Source organism: Symphodus melops (assembly GCF_947650265.1).
Source record: "Symphodus melops genome assembly, chromosome: 13".
Taxonomy (NCBI): domain Eukaryota; kingdom Metazoa; phylum Chordata; class Actinopteri; order Labriformes; family Labridae; genus Symphodus; species Symphodus melops.
Window position 1 is genome coordinate 6,499,156 of NC_136703.1, and position 21,236 is coordinate 6,520,391.

Here is a 21,236-nt window from a genome sequence, read left to right on the forward strand (position 1 = left end):
AGAAACCTCTGCTTCAAGACAGAGGTCTAACACAAAGACAAACTCTACTCAATGAGTGACCTCCTATTAAAGTGACAGTCCAAACCAAACCCATATTTCCCCCTCAACGTTACTTTTATTGATCTGCAGCTTAACTACAAGAACGTGTATTCATGTGTATCAATGCAATGAAAACTCTGGCTTGATTTGTCATTTATTTCAAAGGTATGGCTGAGACCATGAGCCTGTGTTCTCAATTTTTTCCCTATTTCCCTACCTATGGAAGAATCAAATATGGAACTGATCAGTGTTGCTTCGGTTAATTGAGTGTCCAAAGTCCGCTCTAGGAGACACAAGTATTTAACTTTATGATGTTTAAGTTGAACACCTGCATGTATTGTAATTATGATCTGCAGAAAGTACTTTTAATCCGCCAACATGGAACTAAACTCAGCTGTTTACTCCACATCAGGCATGTGGATTGATTGTGTTTTCCATCTTAGGGCCTCCAGAAACCTTTTGTTTTCAATTAAAGCCCATCAGGGGGATTCTCTTTACTCTGAAGCTGCACGGCTGACAACACATGATTTAACACACAATAAGCATGCAAAGTTCTGTTACCTAAAGACAAACAGAAAAACAACGTAGATTAAAAAGTTCATATTGTATTTACATGCGATTTTTTCAGAAAGAGTCTGCACGCTATTGTGCTCAACCTGGCTCATGTGCTCAGTGTGTGTGAATGTGCGTTTGTGTGAGAGAGAAACAGAGTGGTTGTAGGCACTGCATCTGCTACTACTTCTACTGTCAATAAATTAGGAAAAGTTTGATTTAGAACATGTTTCCTTTTATTTACAAACTTCTAAAAAAAAGAAAAAGAAGAACAAATGAAGGATCTAAAAGTAATCCAAGGTCATACACATTATCCATCGATAAACTACACAAACAGGCTTTGAACAGAGCCAATCCTACAAGACAGCAGCTTTAATCTTCTCCTCGGCTATAATGGAACAGGAGAGAGCCGGTTCGTCTCGCACGACTCTGTCGATTTTTCATAAATAAATATGTAAATTCAAGTAGAAAGCTGTGAAATATAAATCAGTCAGCGCAGCGAAAGCCGAACTGACGACCAAACAATTCAACACTGAGGACACTCGCTCGCTGTCACAGGGACGACACAGATGGACATTTTTGATGATATGATTATAAACAAAGTAGAGTAAAAAAAAAAAAAAAAAACAAAGAGAAGCACTTGATATTCATTTCTTTCTTTTTAAAACTGATTACAGACTATTTCAGTTCCTGACTCAATGCTTGTGAATTAGCGTTATATACATGCAAAAATGGCTCATGTTGTTGAAAGTAAGTTGTTAGATTTTGACGTGAAAGAATGGAGCAGGCGGGACGATGGAGGAGTCTGAGGTCTTCAAGAAAAGAGCGATGTTTTTTATCCCAGCTTAGTATCACAGTTAATCCTCCTCGTGTCCCTGCTGCCCTGTGTTTGGGTTTTTCCTCTTAATCGAGAGACGATCAGAGTTGTATTTAACGGGACACAATGTTTACTTCTTAAATATGCTTCTTTTTTTTTAATTCATTTGCACATTAACGCACTAATTAGTTGGTCCACATGCAAGTTCTGCACAAGTTCACATGCTCAGGTCAGATTGGCAGATCATCAGAAAATATTACGATCCGGAGTAACAACAATAGTAAATATAACCATTAAAAAAAAAAAGAAAGAAAAAAAAACACCTTACAAACAAGATCAATGAAAAAGCAACCAAACGAGAGAATGTTGTACAAAAATAAAAATGAATAAATATGCGCCGTCATAAATAAATACATTTGGTAAATTCAAACATAGTAAAAAGAGGAGAACAAAAATGAAACATAGGTAAACTAATAATTGTTGTATGTAGAACAAATAAATGGAAGTGAAAGAAAAGGAAACGCCCGATGTCTTTTCGTGACGATGTCAGAAGATGTTTTGAACACAAGAGCTGGTGCTTTTTTTGTTTCAACCCCTCACTGAAGCCATTTAGGAGGAGAAGATTTTCTACCGGTGAACAGTGCTGACCAGAGAGCACAGACGGGGTGGTGGTCGATGGAACAGCAGAACTAAGGTTCGTGTTGTGTCTAAAGGGAACTTGGTTGCTGTGTTGAAGCTTCCCGACGGTCTACAGACGTATACAGATAAGTGTCTTTTACAGTGCAGTACAGTGTACAGTGTTACCTGCGAAGGTCTTGCAGAGGGATGGATAATGGACTTGTTGACTGTGAGGATGCTGTGTTGGATTTCTGTTCTTCTCTATGTCATTAACAACATTATTTGGTCTTATAAGACACAATCCTCTTCCATGGAGGTTTCTTGATGTGCTTCTGAATTTCCTGTTTATTTTGATTTGGCAAAGCTACACCATCTCGCCGAAGAGTAAAGTTTGGTTTCACAATGACCTCTGTTCACAAAATGAGATGGGAAAGAGTAAATATAAAACAAGAGTCGAGGTGGAATCTGCGAGTTACCAAACTCGGTAAAGCGATTCTTTTTTTTTTTTTTTTTTTGAATGATTCCTTTTGTAACCCTAAAGAATACAACACACATACAAACACAGTAACGACACAAGCGTAACCAACACTTGGGTTTGCGAGCTTAATTCGTCTGGGGTTGGACAAACACGTATATAGGCTTTAGTGAGTGTTTTGCATCGGTTTTTTTTGCCCCCCGCTCGGCTACAGTAAGACTGTGGGTGAGATTCAGAGAGCTGCGCTGAAGGCCCGTCTCTCTTTACCTATCCTCTCTCACAGTTCACATTCAGAAAGATGGAGGCAAAAAGGCATTTTCTGTTAGGGTTTTTTCCTCCCCTCCGCTACGAGGAGGAAACCTCACGAGAACACAGTTTTTTTTTCTCATTTTCACCTGGCTGTCTTTTAGGCATTGGATTTTCTTTAAGAAGTTAAAGAGAATACATAAATATAAAATACACACACAAAATTACAGAAAAATCAGATCTTCCCACATCTGATGCCTAAACAGAAGGAGTCTTATTCGGAAAAAGGCCTGGTTTAAAGGCATTTGATTAAGCATACATTCTGTCATTAGAGTTTTAAGGTTTCAGCAATCGTCTTTGACCTCGTCCTCAACAATTCAAGATGATCTTTTTTTTTTAATTTGTCTTACATCAAGAATGACTGTTCTGGCAGTGAGCTCAATAAAAAATGCTTTTCTAATGGTCCTGCCTGATTTTTTTTTTTTACCTTTTCGGTTACCGTTTCAAGAATAATTCAGAAGCAATACTGGACAAACGACGATCTAAAACCATTTCATTTACTGACATTTCACAAACGTTACTACCAGCTACTTTGATTATCGAACCTTTTTTACCCTCTTCCTTAACAATTCCCCAGATTATCATCTTTTCAAGAAGCTCAAAAAAAGAAAAAAAAGAAAAGAAAAGCAAAAGAGTCTCAACATCTAGCAAAGCTGCAGAACTAGAATCTCTAAAGCCAACAGTACAACTAGTGGCCATTCATGGTCACTGCAGGCCCACACTCAGCAGTAGTAAGTCCAGTGATTTGTATTTCGACGCTAGTATCGGACAAATACTTGGAAGCCCAAAGCCCGCTGATTTTTCTTCTTCTCTCTGGAGTTTCCTTCTTCAGGTTTCATCTTCTGATATTCAGAATAACAATTTGTCACTTTTTATTCAATCCCCATTCAGTTTGGTTCTCAGAGGCAGAGGGACACACATTAGCATGGGCTCAGTTGTCATCCCTCCAGTTCTCTTTGTTTTTTGTCCGTTTCCCTCACATCCTTGATCACAGGCAATATGGAGCCTGCATTCTTGCAAATAGGATGTCATCCTATTGCCGATTATTAAATCAAATCAAGCTTGCTCAAGAAACCACAGAACTCATCTGTCACTGCCCGTCGACTTCAATCACGTCATCATCATCATCATTATCATCATCATCATCATCATCATCATCGTCGTCAGAGCTGCTGAGGTTCCTAACATTCAGTGCCACTGTGCCCCTTTTTCCCTCGGATCGTGCTGAAGGGGAGAAGGAGGAGGGGGATGATGAGGAGGAGCTGGAGGCGGTGGTGGGAGGGTACTGGGAGAGGAAGCTGGCTCCAGCTGGACCGGGAGTGGCAGCTGGCCCCGGGAGCCCGCCTGGGAGCATGGACCCTGTGTAGAGACTCGCCAGAGACTGATTGTAGGAGAGAGGGAATCCTGGAGGGAGCATCCCAGCCATGCCTGCCATGCTGGGGCTCAGCATGAACGGCGGCAGGACTCCTGGAACTGAAGTGACCGCTTTCATTGAAGCGGAGGATGACAACGATGAGGAAGAGGAGACGGCAGCGGCAGTGCTCGTCTTTGGGGAGGAGGAGGAGATCGCACCGGCTCCACCGAAGCCAAAAAGATCTGGGTACATGCAACTGGGGTCCCCCAGTTGACCGTTAGACTGCTGGAAGTAAGGCGAGCCTGCCCCCATGAAGAGCGGGTGCCCCAGCGAGCCACCCAACATGGCTGGGTTGAGGCCTAGAGGAGGGAGGCCGTACCCTCCAGTGAAGGGAAAACCTTGTGAGGCCAGAGGAGCGGAGGAGTGTTTGCCTGTAGATGGCTGCTTACTAGGTCGCTCTTCCAGGGAAGGAGTGGAGGCTTTGCGCTTGCTGCCTGTTCTCAGGTCTTGGGCTGCAGTGACGTCCATTTCGGGATGGATTACATTGGTCACAGTGGCATCATGGTGGCTCACATTTCCCCCAGAAAAACTTCCCCCGCTGCTGCAGTTCGTCTGGACTGATTTGGCGGAAGGCAGGCTGCTGTCCGCTCCACCCTCTGCTTGAGCTCCCGCTGTGCCACCCGTGTAGCGCTGCAACTCGCTGATGATCTCTGGGCTGTCAGGCGAGAGAGGGCGGGGCAAAGTCGTGGCGTTGACATGCTGCTTCCTGTCAGGTGACAGGCAACTGTTGCTGCCATTGGTTGACACTTCCTCTGGTTGCGCCTTGGAATCTAAAAAAAGTAGAAACAAGGTGTTAAGTGTTAGCTTTTTGAAAACAGATCCATCCCTTTGTACGGGCAGGGATGGCCACATAGACTGTAAACAACACTCCTCTGTGCTTTAGAAGAGTGAAGTCATGGCTGGAACATAAATCCTCTTACCTTTGTGTGCTGCATCCTCAGCAATCTTGACCTTGTTAGCGGCTCTGATGGCAAAGATTCGACCATCTGAAGTCCTGATGTAAGTCCCTAAAACAGAAAATATGAAGATAACGCACCGTAATCATTTACCTTCTGACTGCAGAACCATGAACTAACTTAATGTAGTGTCTCTAACATGAGGACGTGTTGTTGTACCTTTTGTGCCTCTGATGACATGGATACTCTCTCCAGCGGTGATCGTCGTCTGGACATCTGTTGAGCTGTTGGTGCCTGGAATCACTATGTCTAACAGAGAGAGGAAGACGTGTTTGTTATGAGTGGATAGAAACATGAAGTATTCCTGAGTTTATTCACTGAATTGGTGAGATATCGAAACAAAGCAGGTCGAGAGAAAAACATTTGCCTACCAGTCGTGGTGACAATCTTCTGTACAAAGACTCCAGCTTTCTGCAGGCAGTTGACGGGGAAACCTCCCAGGCTGGATCCTGATGAATCGTGAGCGGGCGCAGAGCCTGCGGTCGCCTGGCGGGGCATCATGGGAACTGGAGTTGACTGGACAGGCCGGGCACTGGCCACCGGCTTCTCTTCAGTACGATTCGGCGGGCGCCTAAGTAGAGAGTTTATTTAGTTCATGACGAAACCATGACGAGTTACCGTTTGAAGCAATTCTGCATGGACTTGTTTAAAGTTGCTGACCAGTTTCTCTGACTGAAAGCGGGGATGTTGGTGAGGCTCTGGTCGCTGGCAGGATAGTAGTGAGCGTAAGAAGGACGAGTGTATGGCACAGAAGCCCTCTTTTCCATTTCGTAGCCCTTCTTTGCTGCTTTCTTCTCCGCTTTGCTCAGCTTCAGCTCCCTTCGGTCCATCAGCAGGGACTCGTGAGGGAACGGTTGCTGAATGGGAGGAGGAGTTGATTAAAACATTTTTTTGGGGGAAAACACACAAATGATGTTTTTTGAAAGCAGCTTTGTGAAATTTCAGGTTTTGGTACGAGAGTTCACTGAGAATCCTGCAGGTTTAAAAATGACTCAGCAGCGTTCAAGCTCACTAACAGCAAGAGCTTTTTCTTTTCAATATCAAGCAGAGAGTACAGTGTAGACATGTAGATTAAGAGGGTAAATACAGTAATGTTTGAATACTTCATTCAAGCATTCATAGCCTGTGCTGTGAGTTATTACTAAGCAGAGAGATCACTTTTAATGCTGGCTTAGGATGAGTCATGTCTTCAGCAAGTTACAGGCCTCAGAGGATCTCAATAAAACCTGCATTACATGCTGTAATCACACCTACGGAGACATCAACACCTGCTCTACTTTTAAACACCTGTAGGGGGCGCACAATGACAGCATCTTTAAAAGTCTCGTCTTTCTTTCTACCTTGGTGATCAGGTTGGGATAGATATGCAGGGCCTTCTTCAGGACGCTCTCAATGCTGTTGTGGGGCTTCAGCTGGACCAGGGACGGGTCCGGCTCCTCCTCCACAAAGTGAAGGAGAGACTCCACTTCCCTCTTGGTGAAGGTCAGCACAGGGTTGAGGTCGTCCACCACCCGGTCTAATGGAGCGAAGGGAGAAAGGAAGACAGGGGAAAGGGGTTATAAGATGGTTAATAAAGAAAGAGGCCTGAATGTGTGGAGACAGTCAAAGAGTACAAAAGACACTTTAGACAGTTTATTTAGTCAGAAAAGAGCCTCTCGGCAGAAGAACTTTGGGTGCATTTTGGGTGCTGAGTGTTCACACAGAATAGTCTGGACAGTAAAAAACAGTCAAATATTAACAGCATATTTGATTAATTCTTCCCTAAAAGGACATTTCAGGCTCATCGGTGCATTTTTCCGTCTCACCTGACATGCCCTGCTTGGAGATCTGTCGGTCATAGATCTTCTTCTCCAGAGTGAAGTCACACACCAGCCGGTAGATGTGACATGCCTTCTTCTGACCGTAGCGGTAGACGCGGCACACTGCCTGGGCATCATGGCAAGGGTTCCAGGAGGCGTCAAAGACCACCACGCGGTTTGCACCAATCAGGTTTACACCCAGACAGCCAGCCCTGACACCCACAGAAATCCACACTCGCGTTAGTTTTCTGTTCTGTTTGATTGCTGCTTCAAATCCTGACCCCCATCTTCTTTACAACTGTTTTATTCACATTGTGATTCGCGTCATGTGTTACCTTGTTGACAGCAGGAAGACCCATGCTGAGGTGTTCGCAGGATCGTTGAACTGGTTTATCAGCCTCTCTCTCTCTGAGGCCGTCGTACTTCCATCCAGTCCTGAAAGATAACACACAAGCAATGTCCGCTTAAAAAAGGGTTTCCAGTGGCAGGGAGCCTCGTTCATCGAACATTCCTTTCCCTCCACGTTGGAGCTTCATTTTCATTCATTTATTTATCGACAGGAGCACTTAAATATGTCAGTGAACTTGATAACTGGAAGGAGTTACGACTTCACGAATGTTCACACAAATGTTTAAAGTGGACACTAGTTTAAGCAATATTTAGGATAACAATGTATGTATGTGAAATTAATTTCCATCACACCTCATAGAAAAAGGAGGTGATATTATCCTGTCTTGAAATCACACAAACCCAGCCTGACAAAAAGTGTGAATTCTCTGAAGATGTTTTCGAAAACTGCCAGCAGGTGGCAGCACTCATTGCAGGTCAATGAGAGAAAGCATACTTCTACACGACCAAAAACCACTGTGCTTATGAACACAGTGAGGGACATTTTTACCAGTAACCCTCTTAAGGTGAGCATCATAAAAAAGGAAAAAAAACAAAACTGAAAAACAAAACATCCACATTTCTTTCGGTCACTGTGTTGTAAATAACTTTTCAACCCATCTCTTCCCTGTAAAGTCTGACTGTCACGTACTCTTTGGTACGGCTTTTTAGATTTTTTTGAACGTTCCATACATTTTTTTTTAAAAGCAAAAACACAAAGAAAAGTGTCAGTAAATGATATTTGAGGACGTCTTACTGTAGTAGTTGAGATTGCGGACCCAGGTCTGGTTGGGTCTGTCTCTGCTGGTCGTGTTGGGGGACGGAGGCACCGGCCTCTTCGCCAGAAAGTCCTCGATTACAGTCAGCGTAGACAAACTTTGACTGCAGAGGGCAGACGCGGCACATAGTTAATGACATGAATATAGAACAAATGTAAATAAGGTAAAAGTAAATAAGTGAGAACACTTTGTAACTTCCTGTTAAAGCACTTCTGTGTTACCTGAAGACGAGGAGTTTGTCCCCCTTCCTGACGCTCTCTTCTATCAGGTGGAACAGAAGCACCATCTTGGCAGAGTTCTCCAGGAGGCCGGGCTTGTAATCACACATGATGTCCTTTGCCTGTCCATGTGCAGATTTTTTTTTAATAAATCTACACAATTAATTAGCACTTTCACTTTGATCAACTTTTCATTCACGGTTCAGCTGGTTAGACTTAGAAGAAGTGGAGTTGGCCTTCTAGAAAAGAGAAGTCTGATACGCTGAATTTCATGCTTTTCAATTAAAAAAAAAAAACAGTCGAGGATTTATTTGAGATAGCTGTGATATAACATTCTGAGAAAGTGTGAACTCATGATGTGTACAGTAAGCACATTATGCTGCACTGAGCAGAAGCACAAACATGTGACCTATGTGACAGTGTTACACTTCAGTAATGTGTTCTAAATATGAACAAAGTATTTCACCACACACTGCTGCCGTTAAAAATCAAACTGTCATGGCAACCCTGAATGCTAAGAAAAATGTTTAATGTAAAGGTTTGGCATAAGAAGGCATAAAGCCCTTCTAATATGAAGAGAACATGACGATCTGTATATCACCTGATGTTGGGATGAAGGTGGAAAAGACTGGTGGTGTTCTTAAAGTGACGGTTTGTTCTGCTCAATGAAACAGCAGGCAAAAACTATATATATATATATTTGTATCACTCACCCATTCGTATGTGATGACCTGATTGGCTTTCTCCTGCAGCTGATTGAGACTCAGTCCACCGATGGGGATGGGAGTCTCTATGGGCTTGGACTTTTGATTGGGTGCTGTGAGACATCGGGCGGATCCTGTGGATGTGATGTCATCAAGGTCTAAGTCCTGGTCACTCGCCAGGTTTTCCTTCTGCAAGGCCTCGTACAGCACGTCTGGATGGTTCCAAATCTGAAGGATTAACAAGAGACCGGCAGTGTGACACTCACTCAAGGTAACAATGACTGTATTCAGCAAATCTAATAAATACGAGGGAATTTAAGTTGTTGCGTGAACAGATAGTAGCTTGAATAATAGCAGACACGCGTACAGAAAGAAAAATGTTTGAAGAAGTTATTTCAATGTTCATCAAAATGGCAGCTATTATGGCTTCTCAAAGAAAACAGAAAATCAGAGAATCTGGCCATCGATGTTGACCAGGTGTTTCAGTCCATACGACTGACCTTGCAGCAGACGCAGAAAGCCTTCAGCGGGTTGAGACTGAGCCAGCCCGTGTTTCCTGCCTCTCTGAATCGGTTCATGAACTCGGTGTAGAGCGCCCTCTGGAGGGGAGACAGACGCACCAGGATCACATGTTCTTCTTTGGAGGGCAGCTGGTCCCTGAGCACGTCATGACCTCGTCTGGAAGAAAAACGTCTAAAGTCAATATTTCATCGAGAAAGATAAAGTGATAGGGTCATTCAGTGCAGAAGGTCAGCAGAGACTCTGCAGTCTCTTTCTAAGAGGTTAATTAAGGTCAGTTTTTTGTTTGTTTGGGTTTAAAATAGGCTGCTGTCTCACCTCTGTACGAAGCCCTCCAGCAGGCTGTGCAGGACGTGGCTCCTGTACCTCATCAGCTGGACGTCCTGAGGTGTGCTGTCCACACACTGCCCGTTCAGAATGGGACGCTCAAACATGTTACTGAACTCCTGCCGAGTACCTGATGCAGGCGGGGGGGAAGAGAGAAAAATTAAGTTGTTGTAAATTCAATGTCGACATGCCAGCATCTTGAGTGATTGGATAAAAAGTCCTTTGTAACTAATAACACGTGGAGTCTCATACCTAGGAAGTCCGGTCGGACAAAGTCGACCATGCACCAGTACTCGATCAGGTTGTTCTGGAGCGGATAGCCGGTAAGGACGACACGCCTTCTGGTCCGGATGTTCTTCAGGGCCTGTGACGTGCTGGCGTGGCAGTTCTTGATGCGATGGCCTTCGTCACATATCACCACATCTGGACCGGGCCGAGCCAAGGCTCTCTCGACACCTGGAGGAGGATGACACAGGCAGAGATATTTAGTCACAAATATTCTACACAGGTGCTTTCAGAATGAATAATACACTTCTTGCGTCATCTGTACATCCCCCCTTTAATTCTCCCACCTTTGAGTAACTCCTGCTGCCTGTCCTCTTCGTCCAGGTCGATGACGACCGGTCCACTTGCTTTCTTGCTCTTTCTCTTCCTCCCGGCCACAAAGCTCTTCTTCATGGACAGGAGGCGGTACATCTCATAGCCCATTAGCAGCACACCTCCGTCCCGTGTCCAGTCCTCCACCACCTTGGCCCTGGACGTTGTGTTCCTGGAAAATGTTAGCAATCTGTTAACATCTGATATCTCACTCCATTACTCCACTAGCACATTGAACATGAGCCCCAGAGAATGCAGTCAGTAGCACAAAAGGCAATTCAAAGCAGGGTATTGATGTGCAAGATGCACCAAATGCAAAAAAAAAATCTATGATACTGTACTCTTAGTGAGAGAATACAATGTGATTTGCAGCAGCTTCATGTTTACCTTAAAAGTATAAGATTAATATGTAATCATAGTTCTGCAGATTATCTTTAAATTGTTCATTTTACACTGCTGTCATATTTATTTAAATGCACTGAGAGACAAAACGAGGTTAGTGTGTCACTTTGAGACACGGCTGCTTCACGGAATTACACACTCCTCATGCAGCATTCCTTCCTTCCTCCATAATCCCGAACACACACACACACACACACACACACACACACACACAAGCTTCTGAGTCAGAGATTCTTTCCAGCAGCTGCTGAAGAAGAGGACGATGATGGAGCGAAAGGAAGAAGCGACGAACCACATGGCGATCGAGCACAGAGGCACATCAGAAGTTTCATTTTTCGATGACAGACGGAGGGAAAATTTCCTCACTACTCTGTTATACTGGAAGGGCACCAAGACCTCCGAGATGGCTTTTTAAATTCACAAATGACACAGTACTATACATTTGTTTGTGTCTGTGTTAACTCAGGATCTTTTAATGCTTAGCAGATTCCAAAGTTTTTATTGAATTAAAAAAAAGAAAAGAAAATGAGAATGTGAGAACTGAAATTCCTTAACATTTACTGTCATCATAGCGTTGTCTTCTGTTGATGGTGTTACATTTTCCAACACATAAACAAAGTAGGTGGTTGCTCACTTGTGTTCATCGTTGAGGATGTGAACCTTAAAGGCCCGGGGCGTCACCAGTTCCGGGTCAGTATCTGGAGGTAGTGCCTCTGGGGGCGGGACCCACATGTTGAACTCTGACAGCCAGTTCTGCAAAGTGTTCACCTAAAAAGAGAATTCACATTTTAAAAAGAAGGAATATTCAGCCTCCATATTTACTGTGTTCATGCTTAAATGTAAAAGGAACCAGCTGATTGACAGACGCTTTCTAACTTGGAGTCTTAATTTGAGACGTTTCAGAAAATGTGAAAATACAATGAATGTGCTTGGCGACTGATCAGACTAAGTAAGAGATTCCCAGACGGTGAAAAAGAGTGTTATTTTCTCAATTACAAATCCAAAGTGATTGAGAAAAAGAGGAGGACCAAATGCATCTTCAAGTTCAAATGTTCATGTTTTCATCAAAGTTGCTTACAGGTACGATGGCGAGCACGGTGTGAGCTGTGGTGTGTCGGAGCAGGACGTCGATGAAGGAGATGACTTGCAGTGTTTTGCCCAGGCCCATGCTATGAGCCAGGATGCAGCCGAACCCGCTGCTGCTGCTGAAGCGCTCCACTGACTCCACCAGGTTGTCGTACAAAAAACGGATTCCACCGACCTATGGAGACAGAGAACAAAAAAAAGAGAGAGATAGAGAGTCGGGAGGTCAATTCAAAGTTGGAGTCAAGGCAATAAGAAAATAAATCAAAGGGATTAGGAATGAAGGAAGGAAAACTAATTTACATAAAGTTAGGGAGAGACAGAAAAGTCAAAAGATAGAAAGGAGGAAGGAGAGGTGGAAAGAGGGAAAATACCTGGTGAGGTTTAACTGCTTGTGCCAACTGAGGCGACAGGAAAATGTCCTCCTCTGCAGCTGGATGGTTCAGGTTGACCAGCACTCTGCCGTCCTCGTCTGGTCGGTTCAGGGTGTCGTTGACGTGAGCGCCGCTCGGCAAACTCTCGTCCTGCTCGTTGGTGGACTCGCTGCTGATGTGGACGACTGTGTCTTCCTCACTTGAGCTCAGATCGATCACATCTGCGTGGGCAGAGGAGTAGAGTGAGGAGGCGGTTGACGAAATATTTCATTCCAGTCTGTTTTCCTGTTTGCAAATTTAGAAAACTTCAATTTGATCTGGGGCTGATAACTGTAATCAGCACGGATACCAACCTGAAGAAGGTGTTTTGGAAGACTTACTCTGCTATATCAAAAGATTTCCCTTTGCTAAAAAACATGCTCCATTCAAATGTCACTGTAACAATTGTACAAGGTCTTTTCAAGATAGATGAAAGATGATGCAACTGTGATTAAGAGGTTAGCGCGCTCTCTACCGTAATAAAGTAAAGAGAGATAATACTGAAAGGACAAAGTCGAAACAATTCCAACCAAGGTTTTTCAGACCATTATTCTTTTAAACACACGCCTTTCAGACTTTTATTTTCTTAAGTCTCATAAATGTTTTCAATGTGATTTCAGACTATCTAAAAAAAGAACTTTAACTTTTCGACCAAATAAAAGTTTTCACAACAGCAGAAGAAAGAAACTAAAAGAACTGTGGGCTGCAGCTCTTCCCCTGATAACAATTATCACTGTCTATTGAACTCCACACATTTGTCTCAAGTGAAGCGACAAGAAAGACTCAACCTGTGTTGTTACGTTAAACATGTGCGTCATTCTGTGTGTGTGTGTGTGTGTGTGTGTGTGTGTGTGTGTGTGTGTGTGTGTGTGGAGTTTAACGGCTGAAATCCATATCTGATATAAAAGAACTTGAACGTCAATGGTATCAAGTGATGAAAGTTACACAAGCTGGCAGTCTACGAGGGCATGACGGGAGAAGGAGAGATGTGTGTGTGTGTGTGTGTGTGTGTGTGTGGAGAGAGAGAGAAAGCTTATATAACTTCAGTGAATGGCTGGTTATACAAGTAGGATTAGAGTGGAGGGGGAGACTGGTTATGCAACCCTAACTAGAAATGTCACTGTGCCACTGCGAGGTTGTGTGTGTGTGCTCCTTATACGTGTGTGTATGTGTGTATATGTTCTGGCTCATAACCAGGATTAGCCAGCTTTATTGCTCCACAGACCCGCTCTGATCTGCCCCACACACACTCTCTCCCTTTCAAGTTCTCTAACCTCTCTCCGCCCTTTATTCTTTTTTTATTTTTTTCTCTCCCTCACCTTTGTCTTTCTCAGCTCCCAAATCTACATATTATCTTTGTTAGTGCATTTGCTCCCAATGGTGTCCCTCTCTCTCCTTGGTGTGTTTATGTATGTTTATGTGTGTGAGTGTGTGTGGTGCAGGAGTTTTTACCCTGTTTGAGCGGCTGTGTGGAAGTGTGTGTGTGTGTGTGTGTGCACTCGGGCTATAAGGGAAAAGTACACAGTGTACCCTGCGGAGGTTTTAAATATTCTGATGCACATGGCAGCTAATCTACAAAAAGTACACACCCCCTAAACACACACACACACACACACACACACACACACACTCTTGTGGACCTCAGTAGATTAAAGTTGGAAGTGACTTCTGTAATTGGATTTGAAACATTTGAATAAAGTCTGTTGTCTGTTTAACCTTTAAATAATTCAACAATTTTGTGATCACCAAGTTCTGGAATTACATTTAATGCAACTTCCTTAAAAATGATCTTCACTCAGACAACAGCAAGGAAGAAAACAACATGAAATCACAGAAGAGAACAATCGAGGCCCTTTTGACAAGATTTCAGGTAATAAGCTGCCTCGATGTCGGCTGTGTTTTTGGCTTTTGTGTAAAAACTCGCAATGCAAGTTGATGAGACCCCCTGGGGTCAGAAACAAAGTAGAACACTGTGTAATTGAATAACCTCATGGCTGTCATGAGGATTTAAAGGCTGCTTTTCTTAATCTCTGAAGACTGACACACGGACCAGCTAACACAAATTTGGATCTCAACTTTGCACGCACGTAAGGACTATCTGTGCCTGGTGGTCGAACGGGGCAGCTTTAAAGTCCAAATTTGAGGACAGCTATGTGGTGCGGAGGAGGCTTACATGATTCCAGGATTGATTTAAATCCAGCAGATAGTTTTTAAGTAGAATCTGTCTTTTAACGTCACTGGGATTTGATTTAATGAAGAGCATCTTTGACAACCAGGATCGAATGTCCTTTTCACCCATTTCATTATTTCTAGGCATTTTTCCTCTCTTTTTAAATGTGCCCTCAGTCTTTCCAGAAATGTCATGGCCAGGAAGTGATTTAATTACCCATAAAAACGATTTGAAATCGAATCAGTTAAGATTCCCATCTTAACCCTCTTGGACCAGTCACTAAGTTATTTAATCACCAGAGCACAGATCATTCTTGCATCTGTTTTCTAAATGATGAGTGAAAAGCCATTTCGTCAGGTTTTAAATTCTATGTTTAAAAAGGCTTAATCACAGACTGCAAATATAAATGGATGAAGCCTGAGTGACGTCAGCCATCCGGAGACTCATTGCTTGCAGCCACCATGTTGGAAATGCTGTCTCTGCCTAACGACTGTCTGACAGTGTGCCCAAGATGACAATAACTAATCAGACCTATTTTGTTTTGTTTGTTTGTTTGTTTTTTTAAACCAGGTTGTAAACATGTTTCTTTGTGCTGTAAAGCCTTTTTTGGCTGTTGTGTGTGTGACTTCTGAGGTTCCTGAAACCAGCTTCAAGAGGTCACACTGCAAACTGCAGGATTTTGCACTTCCGCATTGGCTACATTTTTCAAAACCCGAGGTTCCTCGCTTAAGTCAATGATCCCAAAACTAAATTGATCCACGAAACTGAGTTCATCATCAACAGATTCTATTCAATCCCAGGTTGGACAGAAGGGGATGTATTGTTCTACTTCTAAAAACAGATCTGAAAGGTGGTGCTAGTTACTTCCAAATATTTGACATGTGACAGCGAACTCCTCACACGTTGCACCACAGCTCACACTGTGCTGTTTAGGCATTTTAAGAATTAGCTCGTGGCTTATTTAGGGCTTACCTAGCTATGCGAACAGCTCTGAATACACGGCTGGAAGACGAGTTGTAAATAAACAGCTCTGTGTCCCTATCTGCTTTCATGACCACCTCAGTCTTCTGACCCACTGGCCCACTTTCATGATTGAATATCAAAGGTCAATCGCCGCCAGAGAAATTTGATTTATGTGGTACAGCTGGAATACCCTTCAGGGGATGTTCTTTATTATGCAGGTAAGATGAGCTGCAGGTTGTGCGATTCTTTGGTATAGGTTGGAAACATCTGTCACATAGATTAGTCTTTCCTACACGTTTCACACGTTTTTTTTTAGAAGTCCTTTATCACCAGAAAATGATAAAGAAAAGCAGAAGGTTTGGGAACTTATTAAACTCACTATACAGTATGTTTGTGTGTGTGTGTGTGTCTCACCTGTTTTGTGTGTGCGGTCAGTGTTAGCAGATGTGGGTTCGTCGGTCTTGCTAGCGTCCGCAATGCTGACCGTGCAGCTGGAGTCATCAAAACGGAGAACCTCTTGTCCGACAGACTTCACGTCTTGCTGTGATGCCGTTGATGCTGACGACACGTGCTTCGATACATCATCTGGAGAGAGAGAACGCAAGGTTAAAAAAAAACAATAAAAAAAAAAACAGAAGAAAGAAAATAGAAGACAGAAGCTAGGAAGATGCGAGGGACATTAGGCAGGAAGATTCACAGAAAGATTATGTACTGTTTTCACACCTGAAAAATCTATGCCATTGACAAAGAAGACACCTAATTCACCAAATACATGCAAAGGATTAAATGTACCTCAAACTGTGAGAGCAACCAGCTTCTCAATGCACCAGTGCCGTCTGCTCTGTTTAAAATGAGTCATGATGCAAACCGTTCAGACAAAGTTATCAGGATCAAAGGTTTATTCTCTGATGGGCCCACTGCCCAACAGAAATGTAGTTTTGCTTATGTAAATTATGTAATCTGCTTTTTGGGGGGTTTCTTGTTTTGTTTTATTGGAGGAGCTGCTTGCAAGCTCACTTCTGGAGAAGGACTGATTTTTTTTTCATCTGTTAGGCTTGGACTTCACTATGAACTGAAAAAAAGCGTGCCCTCCTTTTCAAGCACATGATCCGTAAGTGGACAGAATAGAGATCTGTCAGCACACGGCTGCTCCACCGCAAACAACGGGACAACTATATGTTTTTGTTTTTGTTGGGTGTCATTAGTGCTATGTGCTTTGTGAATTGGACATAGAGATGGAGCAGATAGCAGAGCAGTTTTTAGTGCGTTAGAGTATGCAGACAGAAATTTCAGAAATGTTCAATACGTTTGATTTATTTTGGTGTTTGCCCGCTGAAAGGGATGAAATACTTTTCATGGGTCAATGGGTGTTAGAAATTGTATGGGAAGACAGTTTTGGTTGGGCTACATGTTCTCACCTGTTGTGTATTCAGGCAGCAGTGGTACGGGGAAATCCTGTTTTCTCTGCTGCTCCAGACGCTGTCTCCTCTCTAACTCGTCCTGCTGGGCGGCTTTGGTCATTGCCTCCAGCTGATGCTCCCTCAGTAACTTCCTACACAGAGAAAATAAAAATACCATCAGTAAGATTCTAGTTTTTCTTACACACAAACTGCAAGAGCCTTCTTAATTAATCTGATCAACCATTTCTCTATGAAACAGTGCTTATCCCATTCATTAGTATTATACAGTCATTTTGAATCAAATGATTCCTTTGAAAAGAAAGGTGTCACAATCAGTTAGATGTCACCACAAAGTGCATCTTGCTTCTGCAGTTCTGAGGAAATTTCAATTTTGTTCCAAAATCTGAAAGCAGAAAAACTGTGACTGTGAAACCAAATTGTACATGGCATGCCTGGCTAACGACAGGCTATGGAGCTAAAGCTAACCCTCTGAATGTGCAGTAACATTTAGCTGCTAAAAGGATGAGGTTATCTTTTATCTCGAGTTGGCGGGGGGAAATACAAGGTAAAACATTGAATGAATTTTGTCCATACATTCTCTTTGTGGAGATTCTAGTTACTGCTAATGTGGCTAAGTGATTGATTGATCTGTAAGCTAACAAGCTAGCTAGAAAGACTAGCTTAGTTGGTTTATTAGGGTTGGGTGTTTTAAGTCTTCTTCCATTAAATATTCAAAGAATTAGTACAGTTTTAATATATATTTATTGTTTATAAAATAACATGAATCCCATTCTTTCCTCTTTGGTTCAGGAATAAGATAAATGTATCTTAGCTTTCACACTAATTGTAGGCTTATGTAAGTATTATAACTGTTGTGTGTTGTTATACATGTAGCTGTCGCGATGCTGTTTTGTAAAAGCAGCAGCATATTTGAGGTTGAGCTCTTATAGTGGTTATTGGCAGCCAGAGGAATGCAGCTGCATGCTGAAGTATAATCATTGACAGATTTCACTGAAATCAGACTGGCCCACTTTAGTCCTTTATAAAAAAAAAAGAAAAGAAAAAAAGAGTGAAATCAGAGAGGCAGAAAGGTCCAGAAGAGAGACAGCAGGAAGGCGATAAATCCAAATATTGAGCCAACAATGACCTTTATGACAAATAGTGTTGAGTAAGAGTGAGTGTTAGTTTACTCAGAATCATAATCAGGGGATTGTGTGCTAATCCCTTTCATGTCATGGTTGACTGGTTACTGTTTGCCAAACGTTTAATCATTTCTTTAGATCCAGCTTTAATGATTGATTGATGAAGGAAACGCTGAAGCCTGATTTTATGTTGATGATAAGAATATTTCAGGATTTGTGAGATATACCCAAAGTGGATGTCAATGAGGACATGCCCACATTTCGGTGTTGGTCTGAATAGCTTGTCTTTGGCTGAACACACTGCGTTCTGGGGGTTTCTAACTCGTCAATTTAGTTTTCATGAAGGGTCAGAGTTGTGCATTTTTAGTGTTGTGACTGATATTACTGTGAGTACGTGTAAGACCTGCCTCAGCTCCTCAGCTGTTTCAAAATGGACCAAAAGTTACATTGAGAGATCATTTTCAACATGAGCTTCAAAACTACAAACCAATGTGTGACATCACTGGGACTACGTCCATATTCTATTCAGTCTATGATTAAGCAACACAAGTCGGAGTATTTTGAGTGACGTTGGGTTACCTGATGTTGCGCCTCATGTGTGCTGGTTTGGAGCTTCTCTTCTTGTTTCCTGTCAGGGCCGAGGGAGGGGAGGGGCTTTGGCTGGCCGGCCTGGATCTGTGTCTGGATGCAGGCCGGGAGGGCGGCCTGTGGACTGGCATCTCCCCCGAAGGTGAGGTAGATGGGGGAGGGGTGCACTGCCAGGCAGCAGAGTCGCCTCCCTGGGCCTCATTCTCGGAGCTGAAGGGGGCGCTATGGGACTGATCTGTGACGAAGAGAGAAGAGAATAAATGACGGTTATTTCAAAAGGAATTGAAGACGGACTTTGAGCCACTCTCTTATCTCTGTTTCAAACCACTTTGCTCCATCCCATAAACGCATTAAAAAATAAAATAATAATAACCTTTCGGGAATCATGTTTTTATCCTTTAAAGTTGTCTCTGCATTCTTTACCATAGATGCAGAGCTTACTATAGTACTTTGGTTTTTGTTTCACAAATGAGCAGCAATTTAAATAATCAATTTCCCCAACTGTCACATCCATGGCGGGTTATGTCATTAAAATAAAAAAGTGTGCCACCTCAGCACCCATAACCGCTCTCAGCACTGATTCCATGCCAGGTCTCAAACCTATTCCATTTGGCTGTCTGTAAATAGGAAGCCATAAATCAAGTAAATGAATCATTACTTGATGTGAACAATCCAGCGCCAAATATGCAGATCCTCCCCGAAGCCAATTTTTGTACAGTATAATCATCCTATTACTTTTCCATTATGTCATATTCACGTCTGAGATCTGTGCCGGGAAACATTTTCTGATTGGCCAGAGGTGCAGGTAAGACGCTCCTGTCCCATAAAGACAACACGGGCAACTTGGCAGAGCTCGCTCACTTTAACGGATGGCTTAAACACAAGCAGTAATGTTCACTGATTGATTCATCTTTTCCTGGATGCCTACTTTACCCTTTACGACTGTTTAGTTCAAACCATGATACTTCAGTTTTAAACCGCTTAACAAACAGAAATGAAGTAGGAGATTTTAGTTTACGGTTATTTCTCTTCTTGTTTCCTGTCAGGGAAAACTCACAATTATCTCAAACATTTCTTTCACTTCTTTGGACCTGTTTTAAAGTCCAATGAAACAGGACTTATGTAAGCGACTGTCAATCACTCAGCCCGTGAAGATTGAAGTTTTCAACAGCAGGAAGAAGGTTTATCTGATCCTGAGCTGAGAACGATGAAATCAGGAAGAGTGTGCAGAGTGTGTGTTATACACCATCTGGAAGCACATTTCTATTCTTTAATCTTTCCTAAAAGTCCTCTTAACTTCCAGAGCACTCTCTGTTTCATCTGCTTGTATTTCACTTTCACCTTTCTTCTTCTCCTCCTCCTCCTTCTCTCTCAGTTGTTCTGGCAGAGACACACTGAACCAGATCTGAGGCTTATGTAAGAGCTGGATCATAAATATGGACGGCTTATGAAACACAAGACAGGACACAAACACTGACGCACACACACATCAATGCGCACACACACATTTTCCAGAGTGTCAAAGTGTTCAAATAAGAATATAAATCAACACACACACACACAAAATGTGCAGTTTGGTGCAGCCAAGAATCTGCCTGATGATCGTACAAACAAGAACACATCGCCAACACACACAATGTTCACTTTCATGACATGCACAATGAAGTGTGTACTAATTTGCATGAAACCTGGCAAACCCATGTTCCTCTTTCTAACATGATGAGAACACACACACACACACACACACACACACACACACACACACACACACACACACACACACACACACACACACACACACACACACACACACACACACACACACACCACACACACACACACAACACACACACACACACACACACACACACACACACACACACACACACACACACGGAGCATGGAGTCTGTTGATGAGCTCAGTGTGAGCTGAAAAACAACTTACATAAAACGCCCCTTCAGCCCATCTACAGGATAACAAACTTCTTGATGTGTCCGCGTATGACACCAGCCTGTCTCAGTTCTTATTGTGTGTGTGCGTGTGTGTGTGTGTGTGTGTGTGTGTGTGTGTGTGTGTGTGTGTGTTGTACTTATGTGTCTTGAACCCAGTATGTTGAAGAAAAAAAGAAATGTGGGAACTACTTAGTTAATTCCAGAGAGGAGAAAGGAGTCGACAGAGAACAAACACGTCCCGGCACAAAGTGAGAGAAAACATTCAATGTGCCACAACTCTGCTCCATATTGTGGTTAGAAAATGATTTGTGATCAAGAAAAGTTAAAAAGTGCATGTTAGCTCTAACTCAGTTTCGACTGTCAGTATATCTACAGTTATTCACTTTGAACCCAATACTTCAACACAACTCACCAGCTCTTCTCTAAAGGTGGCTAACAGTTAGCTTGAGCGTCATCATATTGCTACAATTGTTGTATACCGGTAGATGTAAATAACAAATGTCAATGCTGACGTGTTAACTGTAAATGCTCGTGTCTAGATAATGAAAAAATCTAGATGAATTGTCAATGTCCAACATGATTAAAAAGAAAGAAATCATAAAAACAAGATTACTT

At 42.7% G+C, this 21,236-nt stretch overlaps 1 protein-coding gene across 5 annotated transcripts in view; it reads right to left on the minus strand.

The window, feature by feature from the left end:
- Positions 1-804: 804 nt before the first annotated feature.
- LOC306833666 (helicase ARIP4-like) overlaps positions 805-21,236 on the minus strand; it is a 179,175-nt gene continuing 158,743 nt past the window's right edge. For all 5 annotated transcript variants that reach the window (XM_079359092.1, XM_079359091.1, XM_079359095.1 and 2 more), the window contains 21 exons: positions 18,660-18,903; positions 16,957-17,090; positions 15,953-16,123; positions 12,367-12,587; positions 11,988-12,170; positions 11,544-11,677; positions 10,483-10,679; positions 10,163-10,366; positions 9,902-10,040; positions 9,565-9,742; positions 9,074-9,292; positions 8,364-8,482; positions 8,121-8,245; positions 7,312-7,411; positions 6,983-7,188; positions 6,518-6,693; positions 5,838-6,034; positions 5,549-5,748; positions 5,337-5,426; positions 5,142-5,228; positions 805-4,991 (listed from right to left, as the gene is read on the minus strand). In XM_079359092.1, the coding sequence (XP_079215218.1) occupies positions 3,898-4,991; positions 5,142-5,228; positions 5,337-5,426; positions 5,549-5,748; positions 5,838-6,034; positions 6,518-6,693; positions 6,983-7,188; positions 7,312-7,411; positions 8,121-8,245; positions 8,364-8,482; positions 9,074-9,292; positions 9,565-9,742; positions 9,902-10,040; positions 10,163-10,366; positions 10,483-10,679; positions 11,544-11,677; positions 11,988-12,170; positions 12,367-12,587; positions 15,953-16,123; positions 16,957-17,090; positions 18,660-18,903 (4,418 nt within the window). In that variant the 3' untranslated portion in view covers positions 805-3,897. The remainder of the gene's footprint in view (positions 4,992-5,141; positions 5,229-5,336; positions 5,427-5,548; positions 5,749-5,837; positions 6,035-6,517; positions 6,694-6,982; positions 7,189-7,311; positions 7,412-8,120; positions 8,246-8,363; positions 8,483-9,073; positions 9,293-9,564; positions 9,743-9,901; positions 10,041-10,162; positions 10,367-10,482; positions 10,680-11,543; positions 11,678-11,987; positions 12,171-12,366; positions 12,588-15,952; positions 16,124-16,956; positions 17,091-18,659; positions 18,904-21,236) is intronic.